Source organism: Oryctolagus cuniculus, chromosome 14 (genome assembly GCF_964237555.1).
Source record: "Oryctolagus cuniculus chromosome 14, mOryCun1.1, whole genome shotgun sequence".
Classification (NCBI taxonomy): domain Eukaryota; kingdom Metazoa; phylum Chordata; class Mammalia; order Lagomorpha; family Leporidae; genus Oryctolagus; species Oryctolagus cuniculus.
This window is the reverse complement of record NC_091445.1, coordinates 95,083,579-95,102,194: the sequence shown is the minus strand read 5'-3', so window position 1 is coordinate 95,102,194 and position 18,616 is coordinate 95,083,579. Positions and strand designations below refer to the sequence as shown.

The 18,616-nt window shown below is 46.8% G+C and overlaps 1 protein-coding gene across 17 annotated transcripts in view; it reads left to right on the top strand.

Annotated features, from left to right (window-relative positions):
* Positions 1–18,616, top strand: part of LOC108175803 (proline-rich protein 14) — a 41,396-nt gene that overhangs the window by 7,074 nt on the left and 15,706 nt on the right. For 3 of the 17 annotated variants that reach the window (XR_011382087.1, XR_011382089.1, XR_011382086.1), the window contains exons 2-5: positions 4,635–5,045; positions 6,626–7,346; positions 8,988–9,085; positions 9,766–11,640. Coding sequence is in view for 2 of the 17 variants with exons in the window: in XM_070056860.1 (XP_069912961.1) it covers positions 8,988–9,085; positions 12,295–12,312 (116 nt within the window). In the remaining 15 variants the exon portion in view is untranslated. Of the gene's footprint in view, positions 1–4,634; positions 5,046–5,199; positions 6,567–6,625; positions 7,347–8,987; positions 9,086–9,765; positions 15,017–18,616 lie in introns of those variants that run through there. The other 14 variants (XR_011382093.1, XR_011382092.1, XR_011382094.1 and 11 more) reach the window with 11 other exon arrangements.

The following is an 18,616-nucleotide window of genomic DNA, read 5'->3' as shown; positions in this document are numbered from 1 at the left end:
AACCATGCATTCAACCCAACTTCAGTCACTCTATCATGTTTGCCAGAGGAGGAATGCATGGCCCAGGTACATTGTATGTGGCCACTGATTTGGCAAATATTTTTCCCTATCACCATCAAAAAATAGCGTGAGAAACAGTTTATTTTCATATGGAATTGACAACAGTAGGCATTTACATTTTTCGCCCTACAGCTGTATTCACTAAACCATCTGCCAAGCCGTAGCCCAAAGAGTCCTGATTGCTTTGACATTAATCTGTTACATTGAGACCATTATGTTGACAGGGCCAGGCAGAAAGGAGGTGGTTAGCATACTTAAAGCCTTTGAAGACTTGCACACCTAGGCTGGCAGATAAGCCTTGCAAAGCTCCTTGGACCTGCCACACCCAAAGCACTTTACAGACTGATGGCCGGGGACACCTTAGGACAAATGCTTACATCTTGCACTCCCTTCCTTGAATAAGCACCATGCCAGTGGGCCTGTTTAGTTGTGTAGGGGGCATATTCCATTCCCCACCAAACTTCTTTTGTTCATAGCCTGAGTGACTCGAAAGGCTGCCAGCTGTGAGTGGTGCCAGGAACAGGATTTAGATTTAGGGTTTAGAGCAGGTTTAGATTTCAGCACAAGAAGCCTGCTGTGTAGGTCATGTGATAGGGCAGATAGCAGTGATGGGAAAATTTACTCTGGGAAGTGCACAACATATGCCAGTCTGAAGTTCTAATATATCAGGGCTCTGGTGGGGGCAGGGTGCTGACCCAGAGCCATGGCCTGTGCCACAGGACAGCATATTTTTCCAAAGCAATGGATGTGCTATCGACTCTGGCAGAGAAACAACTCCTGACCTGGTTTCAGTGAGTGACCATGCATCCAGACTGTCCAGGGACCTGTTAGGCCATTGAAGACTCAGGCAAGAGAAAACCAGCAGCAATTTGCCATGAGACAGAGGTGGCAAATAAGGATGGGGCATGGATAGACTGCCTGGGCAGGTGGCCTGGACTGTGGCACACAACGTTATTCCAAGGCCCTCCTCATCTCATCCGTGGCACTGGGGGATTCTCTGACCAGCTGAAGAAGGAACAAAAACCCCATCTAACTTAAGGATGTGTTCATGAGCAGCAGTCAAATTTCACACCCATTCAGGAGCGACTTTGAAAAAAATCAAATGGAGAATGACCTCAGTAGGTCAAAGCTGCCCATCTCTTCTGTGTGGAAAGAGAAGTGGCTGAAAAGAATGCAAATGAAACCGTGGGCCATGCCCAGTGCACCATACCTAGACAGAAGAAGGCTGTCAGACCAGGGAAGACCTGTGACAGAGACATGGGGTGGACACAGAGGAGTGACCCATCAGAAGGGTCACCTGCGGAGAGGATCTTGAAACAAACTACCGGTGCTGGTGCTGTGGTATAGTGGGTAAAGTCACCACCTACAGGGCTGGCATCCCATATGGGTACCAGCTTGAGTCCTGGCTGCCCCACTTCCAATCCAGCTCTCTGCTATGGCCTGAGAAAGCAGTAGAAGATGGCTCAAGTCCTGGAAGAAACTCCTGGCTCCTGACTCCTGGCTACTGGCTTTGGATCAGCACAGCTCTGGCAGTTGCAGCCATCTGGGGATTGAACCAGTGGATTGAAGACCTCTCTCTATGTCTCTGCCTCTGCCTCTCTGTAACTCTGCCTTTCAAATAAATAAATCTAAGGAAGGAAGGAAGAGAAGAAGGTAGGAAGGGAGGGAGGAAGGAAGGAAGGAAGGACGGACAGAAGGACAGATCGACTGGAAGCAGTTTCCTCCTGGCCACACTGGCTCTGTGCTGAGTGGTCAAATCTGTCCTGGTAGGAGATATGCATGTCCCAACTGCATGGACACTGCTGAAACTGACCTGGCTACTGCTGCTGCTGCTGCCAGTCCTAGAGCCCAACACTGACTCCTGATGAGGCAGATTCCTGAGGAGGCAGATGGCTGCACTTGGTCTACACTGGGCCCTTTCCAGGCCAATGGGCCAGCAGTTCACCCCATGGGAGTAGACAGAATTCTGATGTGCACTTGACTTTTCTGGAACAAGTCGTCATCCAGCACCACTGTGCTAGGCTCACAAAGGGTATGACCCACTGATCTGCACTTCCACATAATACAGCCCCAAACCACAGTGGTCCTGTGAGCAGGGCAGTTGCAGTGGCAGGCCCACAACTGTGGGATCTGCCATCACATCTTGGGTTCCAGAAAGCACTGCCCTATGAGGACTGGTGCCACCCTCGAGAGCACAGTGTCTGGACTGAACAAAAGATCCATGGTGTTGATGTGTCACCAGCAGGAACATTGAATGGGCTTGGCCCTGAGGGGTCTGAGCCCTCTAGCCATCCCTCACAACAACCCAGCCCCATAGTTCTGAGCTATACAAAGTTAAATGTACTTGTCCTCGAAGGTGGCACACATTCACCAGAAATCTCAATGAATGACAAGTTTCCTGGATACTTTAGGGTTGTTGAATTCAAAGGCCAGTGGGCAAGAAGAGCTCTCACCATTTTTGGCAAAGGGTAGTGGATTCTTTACCAGAAGACGGAGGAAGAGGGGCTGAGGCAGATGGGGAAAGAGATGAACATGCGCAGAACTGGGTCATCTGCTTGGTGCCTGTAGGAATCCTGGGGGCAAGTGGCTCTAAGTGGAGAGGTATGGCAACACCCCCTGAGGGGAGCCTGGAGGTCCTGGAAGTCATGCTGACATGCAGAGGCTTAGATCTGACCCCAGGCTGCCTGGCTGCTGGGCGAGCTCAGTGCTCCGGCTATGCTGGGGCACATATGTAAAGAGACTTGCAAGTTCAGTAACCTCACACAGACCAGCTGTCAGAAACCCCACACATCTCTCAGGTACAGCAGAATTGTCATCTCATTCTGGGCATCTCGTTGGAGCTCACACTCACCACTACCTCCCAGCAGGAAATTGGAATCAGCAGCTGGCACTGGGACTGGAAGTCAGGCACTGGGGTGTAGGACATGAGCACCCTAAACTGAGCCTGTAACTATGAAGATAAATGCCCTCCCTCACATTGCACATGTTGTTTAAATTCCAATTTTACCTGGAAATTACTTACAGCAATCTGAAGAGTTTTCAAAAAGTTTATGAAAAAATACATATTCTGAAAATATTATGCAGGAATTTCAAGCTTGTTTTGCACCAAAATCAAAGTATCTTTTAATTCCATTTTCCATGAACCCTTTGAAGTGCCCTCATGCTAATCCCATAGGGATTTTGGGAAGGAAAAAGATGTTTTACATTATATTTAGCATAGCCTATTACATACACCCAATATTATACTTTCAAATATTATATTATTTATGCATATTATAATAAGATCTGTACGTACAGCTCTATAAGGAAACAGGCACTACCAACTTTGACCCAAAACAACGCGAGTGGAAATTGAAGCCTTCAACAAAACTCATTATTTACCATCTCATTATTTTTTCGACTAAAACACAGGATTGAATTACATCCTGTTTTCCTTTCCTTCTGTTCTGTGAAAGTCACTTGCCTGTGAAAATTTCCTCTTAGCTTTTCTCTGTCATACAGGCCTCAGGCCAATCTTCCCAAGACTCCAGCCCACGCGGGACTTCCAGTGAGAACAGGAAAACCCAGACACTTGGGGAAGCCAAGCCAGGAGGTCAAAGCCTGCCACATGGGCTTGGGGCTGCTTCTGCAGAAACCCAGCTCAAAGACAGCACTGTTTGCTGGGTTCGGGAGGTGGAGAGAGGGGCACAGAAGGGAGGGGAAGCCAGTTTCCTGATGAGTGAGGGGTCCGGTGTGTTCTTTCCTCAACTCAAATCGTCACCCAAGCTGGAAACAGGGGCCATGGGGTCAGTTCCTGCTCTGGAGAATGAACTCAGTGTTTTCCTACGGTAGCCAGGACTGGACATGAGCTTCTGCAAAAAAAACCCAAAATGCTGGCATACAGATACAACTTAAGACGTGTCCAGTAAGAGAGGCCACCTTACTGTCGAGCGCCTTGGTTCACCATTTCCCAGCGTGCAAACACGTCTCACACTGTGCCCAGGAAAGCCACCGGGGTGTTCCCCAACTTTGACATTCTCCCACGACAGCCAGGGCGCGGGTGAAATGATGGTGCATGGCTGGATGGAAAACCATGGCCCCAAATGTGATTTATGCAGGAGGGATGCAGACTGCCTCCTGTACCCCCAGGAGGAATGAGTGTTTACCTTCTGGAGGTACAGGTTCCAGCTAACAAATGGAGCATTCTCTGAGCGTGCACTCCAGGCCTCTGGAGGAGGAAGCCCTGGTGATCCTTCCTAACATTGGACAAGGACACATGGTATCTCAAGTGTGTCTGGATTACTAGCCCCATGCTCGGACGGGTTGATCTCAGATTTAAGTGTAGACAGCATGTTTTCGAAAGGAACTTGATCCCTCCTGATTTTACTGCAAACCAGGGAACCATGGTCACAAAAGGCTCCTTTCACAGACAGGAAGAGTTTTCACCTGGAAAAATAAACTGACAAAGCCAACATTTACATATTGCTGATGATATAGTGCCCTCAGAGGAAACCCTACCCTGCCTTTTAGCTAATGGTGCATTCTAAAAGATGGAGACGTATGGTAATACATAATCTGTCTGTTTCCTGTCCCAGTGTCTGTGCGATTCCCACCGAGTGCTCTCTGGGAGACTGCCTCCCTGCCTCTGTTCTGCTGAGCCAGCCGCTGTTAGAGAACAAGACCCGTGCCCCTCACGGCAGATCTTCAAACACTTGGCCTTGTCCCGTGTTTTCATGCTTCCTCCAAAGGCTACACAATGATTTTTCACTACCAAAATCTTGAGGAAAAATAAAATACACAGGAAACAGACATCGTGTAAGCCGTCCTTGGAGAGAGGGCTCATCTTGAAGTGGCCTCCAAGAAGACAAACGGAAGTGCTGGGTTCTCCTACCAGAGGTGACATCTCGGATGAAAACCTCTCATCTTACACGTTTTTAGCAGACTTTGATACACATCAACCAGAACAGACTGGCTTGGCCTGATTCTGGCTACTGGGATGAAAGCAGGTACAGCAGGTCTAGAGTGAGAAGGACCTTGGTGTACATGTCTGGGAGGGGAGGATCAGCTGGGTCCTGTTGGAGGGGGGTGGGGGAAGGTGTCACAGGTTAATAGACACCACTAATAAGGCCATGATCCTGAGACTCAGCCTGATCTTTCCAGGGAGGTTCTGTAAAAATCCACAACCACGCTGAGAGATGGGGTGCCATGGGCTGGCACCTGCCCTTCCCATAGACCTGAAGCTGGGGGTTGAGGCAGCATTCTACAGAGGAAGCCACAGGAACATCGTTATTCATCTACACTCATCAGTCTATCCCTTACCATATTACAAGATATCACATGTCCTTTTGAAGAGTGCTACCTGAATTCATGAATTCATGCTGTAAAAAATTAGCACAGGCTTGTTCGGGGTGTGATTTGGAGGAGAAGGGGTGTGTAACCGCTCTGCGACCCTGCTGGCCCGACTCTGACCCCGGAAGCCCCGTGCTGCTCTCCTCGCTGGCACTCTAAGGCTCCGTGCACAGCAGCCAGTTCCAACGTGGGCCCCGTAGGAAGCCTCTGGAAGCTTTCAAAGCTTACATCAAAAGCCCAGGTTAAAAATCTACACTGCCTGTTTCCAGAGTGGCAACAAAAGTTCTTTTTTATCCCTTGATCACGGAGCTCACCTGTAGGAAATGTTACACCTTTTTATTAAACCGATGAATTGTCTCTTCTGCGTGAACTGGAGACACTCTTGACAGGCCGAAAGTCATTAACACCTCCCAGGAATGCCGGGTAGAGCCGGGAGCACTCTCCCGCCCTTGCCTCTGCATGTCTGGAAACCAAGCCCCTCCACTCACAGGACCCTCGAGCGTATTTTCCTCTTGATACTTACCTGGCTGATTTATTGAAATGAGCAAAAGCTTCTCTGTTGGCAGGATGGTCCCCGACACAGATGTGTACAATAAAACACATTTGCTGTTTTCAAATAAAGACCTTGCCTTAAATTAGCAAACGATTGGATTACTCTGACAGGTTGGCAAAACAAACCGTCATTCAACGGTTGTCACGGCCTATCTGGACGCATCTTCCTGGGGTCTGGCCAAGGCGCTCACCAGAGAGGAGTGAGCGAACAGTCAACACTGTGCCTTTGTTGCCTTCCTTTAAGGATACTTTGGAAATCAAACTTGCTTCATTGTAAAGAACCTGATGAAAACAGACATTTTATTTTAATCTACTCTCAGCCAATAAAGAGTGGTTTGTTCTCCCCCTCTTCCTTCCTTCCTCTCTGCTCCCTTTAAAAAAAATCTAAGCCTTGAACACTTTCCAAGGAACAATGACCTACCATTGTGAGCAATACTCATCTCCCTTTTCTTTGCCTAACAAAATAACCTCCAAAATCGGCAAATACATTTATGAATTTTACTTTCAAATATTCAATTCAACAGGTAGAGTCTGTTCGTTTCTCCTAGGCACAGCCTGTTGGAATTGATTGGGATTTTTTTTCTTTCTATCAGGAAAGTGATTGGAGTAGTGCTCGATATGACCAGGTGTGGACTTCAGAAATGTTTGCATCAAAATGGTTCTATCTTTTATTTCCATTCTCCAGGGACTATTTTCCTGTACCTTCAGACATTGGAGGAGTCAAGTACTAAAGAGCATGAAGCTAGCTGACTGCACATCGTGCACCGTTTGCTACTTCCTTTTCAGGTTCACCTACTGGGCCCTTTCAACTCATCTTTGAGTTTGTATAGTTCATAAATCTCTTTCGATGATGACAGGACAGGCAAATTGCATCGTTTTCAGATGATGTTCAGAAGGATGCTGCCTTGTTGGGGGTATTCAGGATGCCTTCAGTGCTGCCTCTGAGTACAGGCTGTGCTAGAGGGACATTGACTCCGTCACAGCAGAGTGCTGGGGCAAAGAGGTGCACAGTACACGTTCCCTGAGTGAATGAAAACACACAGCTAGAGTGGACTCACAGGCAGACAGCCACCAGCAAACACCAGCTGCTGTCTTGTACGCACCATCAGAATACAGTGGAAAGGGGTCGAATCCAGAGGCTGCTTCCTTCTGGGTGTTGAGGAAATGCCGTCCAATTCTAAAGAAAGCTCAGACAGCCTGCTGCTCCAAACTGTAATGTCTCGGAGATTCTGGAATGAATGGGAAGGAGAGAGGAAGGTGGGGAGGGGGCAGCTCTCCCCTCCCAAGCAGCAGGTTCCACAGCAAAGCAGAAAGACAGTCGGAGGCTGGGTCTGACCAAGAGGAAATGACTCGCTGAGCCTGGGAGGAAGCAGGTTTATGCACAACCTGCCACTCCAGCGCCCCAGGTGCTTGCAGAGGGCCCAAGCAGTGCGAGGTGGGGCTTGAACTTCAAGGACAATTCCAGAGGCATCCTCAGGCAGGCACCACCCACCAAAACCTGCCGGTGGGAAAAGGCTCACTTGCCTGTGTTGTATGCACACTGTTTATTGCAGAGTGACATCATACCTGTGGTAGTTATTTTATCACTGCAATTAGTTCATTTGACTGTCAGGTCTGCATCTAGTATTGGGGAGGGCGGAAATGATGATTTCAGCAAGTTGTAATCACAAGGGAGCATCTTAGAAGATTTCCCAGCCCCATACCCAATGTAGCACAAAACATGATAAAGTCAAAATAACTTCAATCAATGCAGCCTTGCAAGGGGTATAACAGGGCTGTGTTTTTGTGGTTTTCTTTCATCCACTTTGCAGCTCAGTCTCCCCTGCCAAGTTTAAGGTCAGAGTCCATATGGACCTGACCCTCAGCCTGTGGTGTTCACACAGCACCTGGGTTTGCCATGCTGTGAGTCCCAGCATCTAGCATGTGTCACTGTGCTGTCTGGACTCATGCATGTGGGTTACAACTCTACTCTGCAGCATTACTCTAAACTCACTTGAAGGCGAAGGGAAGGGTGGAGGACTGGGGGGAACCGGGGCTGGGAAAACACTGCCTTGCCTGAGAGGAACAGCACAGAGGATACAGGTAACCCAGCATCCAACGCCAGCCACAGGCTCACTCTTGCCTTTCCGGCTTCCTCACACCCCGCAAGGCTGCTGATCATGGATTCTCTGCGAAGGGAGTTCTGTCTGCTCACATGCCTGATGATTTTCTCTCCCTCTTGCCTGTCTCTGCCTCTGCAATCAAACCCCAAGAGGAGGAGGCTGGCCTTCCTGGGCAGGGAGCTGGATGCTGGCACTTCTTATGTTGAGCAGATGCAGAAGCGCCCCTGCAGCCTCTTGGCATGGAATGGACAAGCAGCTCTTTTTTTTTTTTTTTTTTTTTTTTTTTTTTTTTTTTTTTGACAGGCAGAGTGGACAGAGAGAGAGACAGAGAGAAAGGTCTTCCTTTACCGTTGGTTCTCCCTCCAATGGTCGGTGCGGCCAGCGCGCTGTGGCTGGCGCATCGCGCTGATCCGAAGCCAGGAGCCAGGTGCTTCTCCTGGTCTCCCATGGGGTACAGGGCCCAAGCACTTGGGCCATCCTCCACTGCACTCCCAGGCCATAGCAGAGAGCTGGCCTGGAAGAGGGGCAACCGGGACAGAATCCGGCACCCGACCAGGACTAGAACCCACTGTGCCGGCGCCACAAGGCAGAGGATTAGCCTATTGAGCCACGGCGCCGGCCGCAGCTCCTTTAATTGAGTGACCTGTGCCAGGGAAAAGGAGGAGAAGAAGGAAGAAAAGAGAGAAAGGGGGGAGGAGACAGAATTTATTCTGCCTTTGGGAAGGACCTGGACACTGTGCATACCTGTTTGGGCCACAATTAACCTCAGAGGGACTGTCTTAAAACCCTTGAGGTTGTCAAGATGGGATCCTGGCCTGATTATCAGCCTGATTCCAAGGCAGGGTTCTCTGATGGAGACTCCAGTGTTCACTTCATTATGACACAGGTTAAAGAGATCCCCTTGTCCCAACCCAGTGACACTGACGCTAGTCCTTTCTACTGCAGAAAAACATCCCATAGCAAGTGGCCCTGTGAAGAGTGGCAACATGGCAGGTGCTGCCTGCTCCTCAGGCACCCCAGAGAACCGATGTGTGTGCTTGCTGGTGAGTGGACCAGGGGCCCAGGGTGGGTGACAGGCAAGTGCTCTGGCCTGAGCCCACAGCGTTTCTGACTCCAGGTTCCCCCAGAGAGGCCTGCAGACAGCCTGAGTCAGGTGCTGCTCTTGGCGGGCTGCATGGTGCAGTGTCTAAGGGTCCTGCGTCTTGACTGTAACTGAATTCTGAGAGGACACAGTGGTCCCCTTTTAGCTCAGCTTTCAGAATTCTCCCCCTGGAAACCTCAGAAGTAAAATGCAGCTTGGACAAGATGTTCTCAGGGTGCGCACCCTACTCCCCTTTGTGACGGCAGCTTCATATCAGGTTTAAGGCTGCTGTGGTCTGCATGTTGGTGCCTCTGCAGTTCTCACTTGGGGATCTTCACCTCCCTTCCAAAGTGATGTTGTTAGGAGAAGTGGGCTCTGGGAGGTGGTTGGGTCAGAGGGTTGTGATGGGATCAGTACAGCTGGACATGTTCATAACGAAGTGAAGTCTTTGTTGCCTGCCGACATCTTCCTTGCTAGAATTCAAAGCAAGTTCCTGCCAGATTTACACAAACTTACAGACCTAATTATTTTAAGTTTAGGGAGGAGATTAGGTAGAATTTTGTAGCTAAACTTGTTTGGGAAACACTTGAAAGGTACAGAAACAACAGGCCAATTACACAGGAAATTCTTGTCCCTTCAAAGGCAGAGGAGGAGAGTGGAGACCAGGAAAGATGGAGGAAAGGGGCACTGCCCCCATGAACAGGCAGGAGTCACCGCCCCCCAGTGGGGAAGACCCAGCAGTCATCGCTCCGTGAGCCTGTGTCACTGCAAGCCTGGCGGCCGAGGCGTTTCACAGCCTGTCCCGCACTTGCTGCACTCTCGTCTGCAGATTCCTGTTCTCTGCTTTCACTTCATGGCTTCCCTGACCTGGAACAGGTAGCATCAGCCAACATTCCCCGAGTGTGAGGTTCGCCCCGAGGACGTTAGCTTAATTCATCTGCAAGTAATACCTTGGAGAGACGTGGATTTATTTAGACCTCTGTGCATGAGGAAACTGAGGCATAAGGGAGCGGTGTGCACACCCCTGGGCTACACAGGACACAAGAGCGTGTGCTCACCCTGGATCTGGAGCCAAAGTCCCTGCTTTCCAATCAAATGAACGCGCTTTGCACGGCATTTGCATAACGTGTGTGTGGGATGATGGGCTCAGCTCAACAGAGCAGGAAGAATTCTGTCATCCACAGCGTTTTGCTGAAGGAATGAACAGCTCTTCCATAGAAATTTCAATGAATTGAAATCCTAAGATTTTTTTTTTTTCCTCATGCATGGGTGTCTTTTTTCCACTGTTCCTGTATGTGGCCCACTTCTGTCTTAAGCACATTTTTAAAAAATTACAGATGTGTAATTAAGTGGTCTCATTGGTGACACATTTGAGGAAATCTTGAAGTAGGGTATTAATTCCTGAAATTAGTGCCAGAAAATCTCCAGGCCTTAAGGATTTGGTTACCACCCTAACCAGACGGCATCTCAGCCTGTGAACATAAATATGCCAATTAGCGTTTCACAAGGAAATGCATGGCTGAAAATCACAAAACAGCAGCCAGCCTGCCTGCCTGCTTCCTGTCTTTCCTTCCCCAACCCAAGTATTATTCAAACGAGGGGATATGGTCACGAGCTGCTTCCAATAAAGAACTCGCATCAAAAACTGCTTCTCAGTCACCCGTGACCCGTGCTGATGGCCATTGTCAGGCCGTGCGATTAGCCGGACCATGGAGGAATGGTGATGTGGATTCCTCAGTGCAGGCCCCTCCGCTCTCCTCCCAATTAACACCAAGAGCCCCCTGGCCACAGGCGATTCTGAGTGCTTTGCCTGACTTAATTTTGCTTTTAGCACTCAGTGCCAGGAATACCTAGAAAATTATCTACTAATTATCTAGCATTATCTGTGTTGGTTCATGTCTAAAAAACAGCTCTTCTAATTACAAGCCCCCGTGCTATTTGCCTCCAAAGAGTGGGTTTAGCTGCGAATTTCTCCAAAGGGGCTTGCACTAAAGGCTGGTAATTATGTGCTTGGAGTTCTTCAGAGGGCGTCCTCTCGGGTATCACAACAAACACACTGAGTCGAAGGATGCTCTCACAGCAGGTGAGCGGCAAGCAGTAATTACACCTCCACACTGCCAGTGTTCTCTTCTGGACAAGAAGCAAAGACATGCTAACTCATCCCCAACATCCTCGGGAGAACTGCGGGCTCACTTGGCCGGCCTCCACGGGCCGGACACACGGTCACAGCACAAAGCCCTCGCACCTGCGCGTGTCCAGGGGTGAAGAAGGAAAGAGCGCTGGTACTGGGGGCTGGCTTCCGGTCCTACTCAGCCATGCACTGATGGCTGGACGTGTGGCCGCCTCTGCACGTCCCACGAGCAGGCCAAGCTAGCAGTCCCCACGCCTGCCGTGCTAGGAAATGCTGACGGAGCAGCTGCCGGAAGAAAACGTCTTTCACTTCTCAGGGAAATGATGCCGCAACTCCTTTCTGTTTTTCTTTTCAATTTTGAAATAATTACAAACCTTGAAACAAGTTACTTTTTCTTGCAAGATTTGAGAGGAACTTATTGACCTAGCGCCTTACCATACTTGAGTACGTCTGCACATACTCTATAGAAGGGCACCCTCCTACGTAGCAGAAACCTGCTCATCTGGATCACAAACCCGGCAGGGCACTCACCCAACCGTATTTTTCCCATTTTTAATTAGTTTTTTAATTAATAAAAAGAGAACAGATTTCAAGTGGTTCATAGATAGAATTCTAAGAATATAATGATAGCTTCCTCCCTCCCTCCTCCTTTCTTTCTTTTTTTAATTTTTGCAATAACACATTTTTTAATTGACTTTATAATCCCACGCTTAATGCTTCACTAAATCAGGAGTTCAGCAAGCAAAAAGTAGAAGGATGACTTCTAGTCCTCATGAGCTCTCTCAGTCTCACCAAATGCCCCCCTAAAGTCTTTTTAACGAAAGGGCAGTGCACCCACGGGAGCTCCTTGGCCTTACAGAAGGGAGTCAGGGAGCCAACAGAAAATGACAGCACTGAGTGTGGCCACTGGGCAGTGGGAGGGGCAGCCCCCTGGGGCACTGCTTCACCAGCTGGGATTAGGAATGTTTACCTGATAGCACTCAAATGCCCAAAGAATTATGATTATTTTAATTATTATCATGATTGATGGTGGCATAAAGGGAACTACAGGCTCTTAGAAGATCTCTGGGCACACTGGTGGCTCCAAGTCCTCGACCATGAAGAAGGCAGTGTTTCCCACATTAAAGTCGGCGTCGGCAGGCTGGAGAATAAGCCGCATCTCAGCAGAACTGTGGTGAGAGGCTTACCAGGGGGGTGGGAGCAAGGACCAGGGATTGCTAGCGCCATCTGTGCCCAGGGCGCCACCCCAGTGTCCAGGCCCTTGCAGAGTTCCTGCCCTTCTGTCCCAGGCCCCCAGAGGTGACCGGCTGCTGAGCGGTGGCTCACCCAGATGGCTGAGAGCATCTCCTACCCCGCAAACCCTGACAGCCTCCTTCGCATCTGCCACCGTCCATCCCACCCAACGCCCCACACGCTTCCATTGCTCCTGTCAGACTCCCGGAGTGTGTTCCGCCCAGTGCTGCAAGTTCATTCCTGCTTCTCTCAAAGCCGTGGGCTTAGTCCATCCACCTCTCTGCTGCCCGCCCTGCATAGCATTTGGTCCAGGCTGCCATTGCTGTCCACTTGCACATCTGTGGCAACTTCTCCAGCTGCTGTCCTGGCTCCCGCTCCCACCTCCTCACAGTTCACTGCGCATGCCCCACACAAAGTGCCAATTTGAACAGATTTCAGCCCAGTCGTGGGGCTCACTGCTAAGCACTGTCTACAGGCCCCCTAAGATGCTTAGAGTGAAACCCCGATGTCAGACTCTCGGATGGCAGAGACCGACCATGTCAGCTGCCTAATGCCCGTTATCCTTTTCGGCTGCAATAAGAAATATGCTCAGTTTACCTTTTTAAAAAGCAAGACAAACAGCAAATAAAACCCCCTGATTTCCAGTCTTTCTTGAAACCAGGAGTCGTCAGCCTTGTGAATTAGTTCTGGCCAATGATAACAGAATTCTACTACAGAATCCTGGGAGAATTTTTACTTTCCTGATGCACATTGTTCCCCAGTCAGGTTGCCTTTTCTTCCTTTTTTCTGACCTGAATTACAACTGTGATGGCAGGACCTGGAGTAGCCATGTTGGCACCTTGAAGTGAAAGTCTAAGAGAATCCCTCAAATCTTGGCATCTTTAAACTAACATGAACAGTGATCCGCCTTTGAGAAAACTAACCCATCAGTACGTAGTAGTCAAGTTGCTGCTAGGCAAGGTGACGGTGATTGACAGATGTCCCATGGAGATCTGCATCTGCTGGCCTCCCCCACCCCGGTCCTCCCTCTTATTGTGTACCACTCTGGTTGGCCACAGTTGCCCCCTCACACCATCGCTTTCTTCGACGTTCTCTGTAGCACTCCTCTCCTCTTTATCCTCTGACTGCTAACGCTAGGATGCAGCCTTCCTGGAGATAGGAGCTTTATCCGCGTGTTTTCCTACTCCCTGCTCACTAGCTGGTGTTGCAAACAGTGGCAGAGACTTGGTAAATATTTGCTGCATCATGCAACAGAGGGATTCCGCTCTCAGGTACAGTGTCTCTACTAACCCGTTCCTGAACGTGAGCTACAACTGTAGTGAAGATTATATGTGGTGGGGGCATCGTCATGCCTGGTGCGTCCTCTCTCTTGTTCCATCCTACAGGGAAGGAGAAGGACACAGATCTCCTGAGGAGAATGAAGTGACCAAGCTAACCATGCTTGCTTGCTTGCTCGTTCTAGTTGGCTTCATTTATCTGTTTAAAATTTGTTTATTTATTTGAGAGACAGAGAAACAGAGACAGACAGAGAGAGCACTCCCCATGTGCTGGTTCACTCCCCAAATGCCTGCAATGCCCAGCGCTGAGTCCCTGGTCTCCCACTGTGTGGCAGAGACCCAACTGCCGCCTCCCAGGGTGCGCACCAGCAGGAAGCTGGAACGGGGAGCAGAGCTGGGATTCCAACTCCGGCACTCTGATGGGGATGCAAGTGTCCGAGTGGTGGCTTACCCGCTACGACAAGGAGCCACCCAGCTCTGTTTATGTTGGGTAGTTTAGGGAGAGTTCTACAAGGAGAATGAGTGAGTCCCTACTCTCCCTGCTATTTTAGGACCACCCCCTTTCAAGTACATCACATCTCTAATTATTCTTTATAAAAATTGTTATGTTTAATTTTCTCTTACTATTTCTGTAATTATAATTATAATAAACCAAAACTAATTTTTCTTTTTAATCTCTATTTCTCTCCTAATGTTGTTTATTGTCTTCAAATTATTATGCCTCTTTCATTTAATTATTTTTCCCTAGATTTTCAAATGGATAATTAATTCTTTTATTTAATTCTCAATTTATTAATAACATCTTTGAACGGTAGAAATATAATTACAGTTTCTGTTTTAAATGTTTGCTACAAAACTTGCATGCCTAAAGCTACTTCTATTTATCATTCTCCCACAATATTTTTATAATTAACCTAGTGTTTTTCTCTTTAGGCTTATTTAATAATTGGCTCAGTAACTTCCATATATCAGAAAACTCTCTATTGTTGCTGGCTTTTGAGATTGAAGAATAGAATATGATATTGGTTATTTAGAATGCTTTGGTCCATCTTCTGTTGTTTAATTCAGTCTGTTTTTGAACATATGCCAAATGCATATTCTTTATTTATTGAATACAAATTTCTACATACTTCTAGATGAAGCTTATTGAGCATGTTATTTACATCTTGTATCTCTTTGCTTCTTTCATCCTTTCAATATGGTGTTACAATATCAGCTCATTAAAGAAACTAATTAATATTTCTCATCCATCTCCCTTGTCTTGTTTGCTAATTTCAGAGACACACATGTAAGTGCATTTGTGCTGGAGATTTTTATATATTCTGATCAATTTTTGCTTCCCAGTATCTAAAGTCATTTTTTCAGTCCTGTGATTTTCCCTATAAGAATGTGCAGAAAAAGAACTAAGTAGCTGAAGCAAAGTAATAACAAACCAGAAAAAGGGAGGCATACATTTATCGATCTTTCTATTTTAGTCTCTAACTACATCACAGCAAGAGAGGAAGGTGAACAAATGCAAAAGAAAGAGGAACAAAGGAAGCCAAAGTGAGACTCAGAACATCTCAGAATGCGGGATCTCTCTCTCTCTCACACACACACACACACACACACGCATGCAGCACCAAAGACAACTGAAACTTAAAACACGGTGATATTCATGCAAAGGTGGATATCAGAAATACCATGAAGCATAGGCTCTAACTCTCAAAACTGCATTAGACAAAAGCAAGGAAATTCTAAGTTTAGAAATAAGCTTTAAGAAAAAAAGAGATATGAATCAGAAATTGAGATTAAATTACAGTGTGCCTGAGGACAGGCTTTTAAGCTGGAAATACAGAGTTAGATATGGATGATATAAAAAAGGGCCAATTAGAATTAGGAGTATTATCAAAAGAAGTAGAAAATTAGGTGTGGGAGATATGCAAAGACGTTCCAACAGAAGTATAATTGGAGTAGTTGCCACCCCAAAAAACCCTCTTTTCCTTTATTTGAGGGAAAAAAATAATGAACAAAGTTAAATGTAAAACTAACATACACATATCCATTTTTAAATTAAAAAGAAAAACCTCGAGTTTACATATTGAAAATTTTTACCCAGATAGGTGAATTATAGAATATATCATAATACAACAGAAAACCTGGGCTGGCTTTGTGGTACAGCAGAGTAAGCCTCAGCCTGCAATGCTGCATCCAATATTGGAACACCAGTTCTAATCCTGGCTGCTCCACTTGTTACCCAGCTCCCTGGAATGTGTCTGAGAAGACAGCAGGTAATGCCCTAAGTACCTGGGCCCCTGCCAACCATGTGGGAGGCCTGGAGGGAGCTCCTGGCTCCTGGCGGCTGGCCCAGACCTGGCTGTTGCAGCCACTGAAGGAGTGAACCAGCAGATGAAAAGATTCATTCTCTCTCTCTCTCTCTCTCTCTCTCTCTCTTCCTCCCCCTGCCTTTCCCTCTGTCTCTAACTTTCAAATAAACAGCTGTTTAAAATAATGCAAAACCTAAAACATGCAATACGTGAATCTCCATTTGTGAAATCCAGGTCAAAGCAGAGACAATTAAGTTGTTCTCTGACAGCAAATACAAAAACAAGAGAAAGATGAAGTATGAACAAGGGACTATTTATTAAAAAACACATGTGCATTCACTCAACATAGAATGAGGATCACGCTGCTGTAAAACACTGTTATGAGTGGTGTTCATAACACAGTTTAGGCTGAAAGATAAAGCAAGGGACAGAATGGCTTGTTTATTATGCTAAACTTTGTGTAAGGGAGCGGGTAAAAAGTACACACATCTCTGATAGTTTCTCAAAGGGGAACAGTGGAAGTCAAACCAGTACAAATGGAAGCGGCTGTCTATAGCGAGAGCTGTGTGAAGAGGGACAGACCTGAGGCATGTGGAGCATGTCTTTGACATTTGAAGAGTGTGGCTGTTTCACATACTAACAGATACAATTAAATTTTATAAAGCAAATGTGAGTCATTAAATTCAGTGAACAAATTAACTTAATTGTATATAAGATGTCAACATGCCACACAAATCAGAGGTAAATCCACCCACTTGTAACATGTAATTCTGATAGTACATCTTCGATGCAATATTTTTCAAGGAACAAAGGAATTGCAAGTAAATCAAACTTCATTCAGTGATTCTACTTTTAATGGTGATAATGGTATTTTAATTTGACACTATTTTCTGTAGTCAAGCATACATGCTAATGATGTACGAATTGAGATTTTCTGTCTAAGAAAAAATAGATAAAAATAGAAGATCAAAGAGCTAAGACAAGTAGTCCCTAATGTTTAATGTCTTTGGAAATGTCATTGCATGATTTACGTTTGAAATGGGTGCTTTCCCTCCTCATTCCACGGAGGAGCCTGGAAGCAACGGTGCCCTCATAGCGCCTCTATGGTGCCTGAGGCCCAGTCTGTCTGCTTTTGCTGGGAGAAGCGGGCATTCCTGAGACCCAGGCTGGTTGCATCCACACTACAGGGGACATCCAAGAGGCTCCGAGTCAGACAGAGAACAGCCAGCAGCTCAGACTGGCTAACTTGGGGAAGCTTGGTTGTCAGCCAAAAATCATAGCTGTAGCTGAACGTGTCGTGGAGAACATGTGAAAAACCCGTGAGTTCCTCACAGAGCACAGACAGAAAACATACACACACATGTCTGTCACTGTAGGCGACTGTTACAACCTCATTCTCTGTCAATAGAAAGGGCTGAGTCCTTCCTCAACAAGCATAGGAAGAAGTGTAGCCAGCCCTGTTGGTGAGTTCAAACTGCCCCTGATGGAATATCAATGGCTACATTTAGAAGCGATGATTTAATGAAAATGATTTGCAGAGGCAAGCCTTGGCAGAGAGGTTAATTCGCTGCTTGGGATGCTCACGCCCGACTTTGGGGCTCCAGGGGCCTGGTCCTGGCTCCGTTCCTGATTTCAGCTTCTCACCATGAGCACTGTGAGAGACAACAGGTGGTTGGGTCTCTGCCACCCACACAGGAGGTCAGGATGAAGCGTTTCTGGTGCCTGGTGACTCTGCAATGGCTTCACCAATGGATGCTAAAGATTTTAGGAGGAACTTTGTCACCACCTCACCCAAGCGATCAAATGTCGCATGCCTATTAACACGGTCACTGGACAGGAGGCACCTCCTGCTGTGCTGATGCCAAGTAAGTCCATAAGGTTACCTAGGAACTGTTAGTCCTGAAAACACTGACTGTGAATGCAGACTGGATCTTGGGCACACAGCAAATCCAAGATGTCAGTGTAGCACTAAAAAAATTAATTGTCTTGGTCTCTTTAAAAAGTTAATGCAAAAGAAACTAAAAAAGGCTTTGAGGAGAAGGGGGCTATTTTTAATTGGAATACACAAAGAAGATACAGCAATGCAATGCCCAGCCATGAATCTATTTGGTAGAGCAAGCTGTAAAACGTGGGAAAAATAAAGATGTGTGAATGATCTGGGATAAACTGATAGTACAGAACCATTGTTCATTTCATCTGGTGTGAAATGGCATCCAATGACAAACTTGGAGATAAAGACAGAAAAATCAAAAAGGTAAACAGAAGAAATGTAACAACTCATTGTTGAAGTGATTCTGTTATCTTCTGATTTTTTTCTGGATTTTTAAAAGTTTTCATTAATAAATTAAAACTTACATATACTTTTCAGTTCAGAATTGAATTCTAGGCCCAAATGAATACAGTTTTAAAGGATTCAGTGCTAGCCAAATCTTAGGCTTACCAAAACATAAATTTCGTTCAAGTACCAAATATAATTATATTAAGAGCTAATATTTACAACTCAATAGTTAAAATAACAGAAATCATTATTTTAGAGTATTGATGAT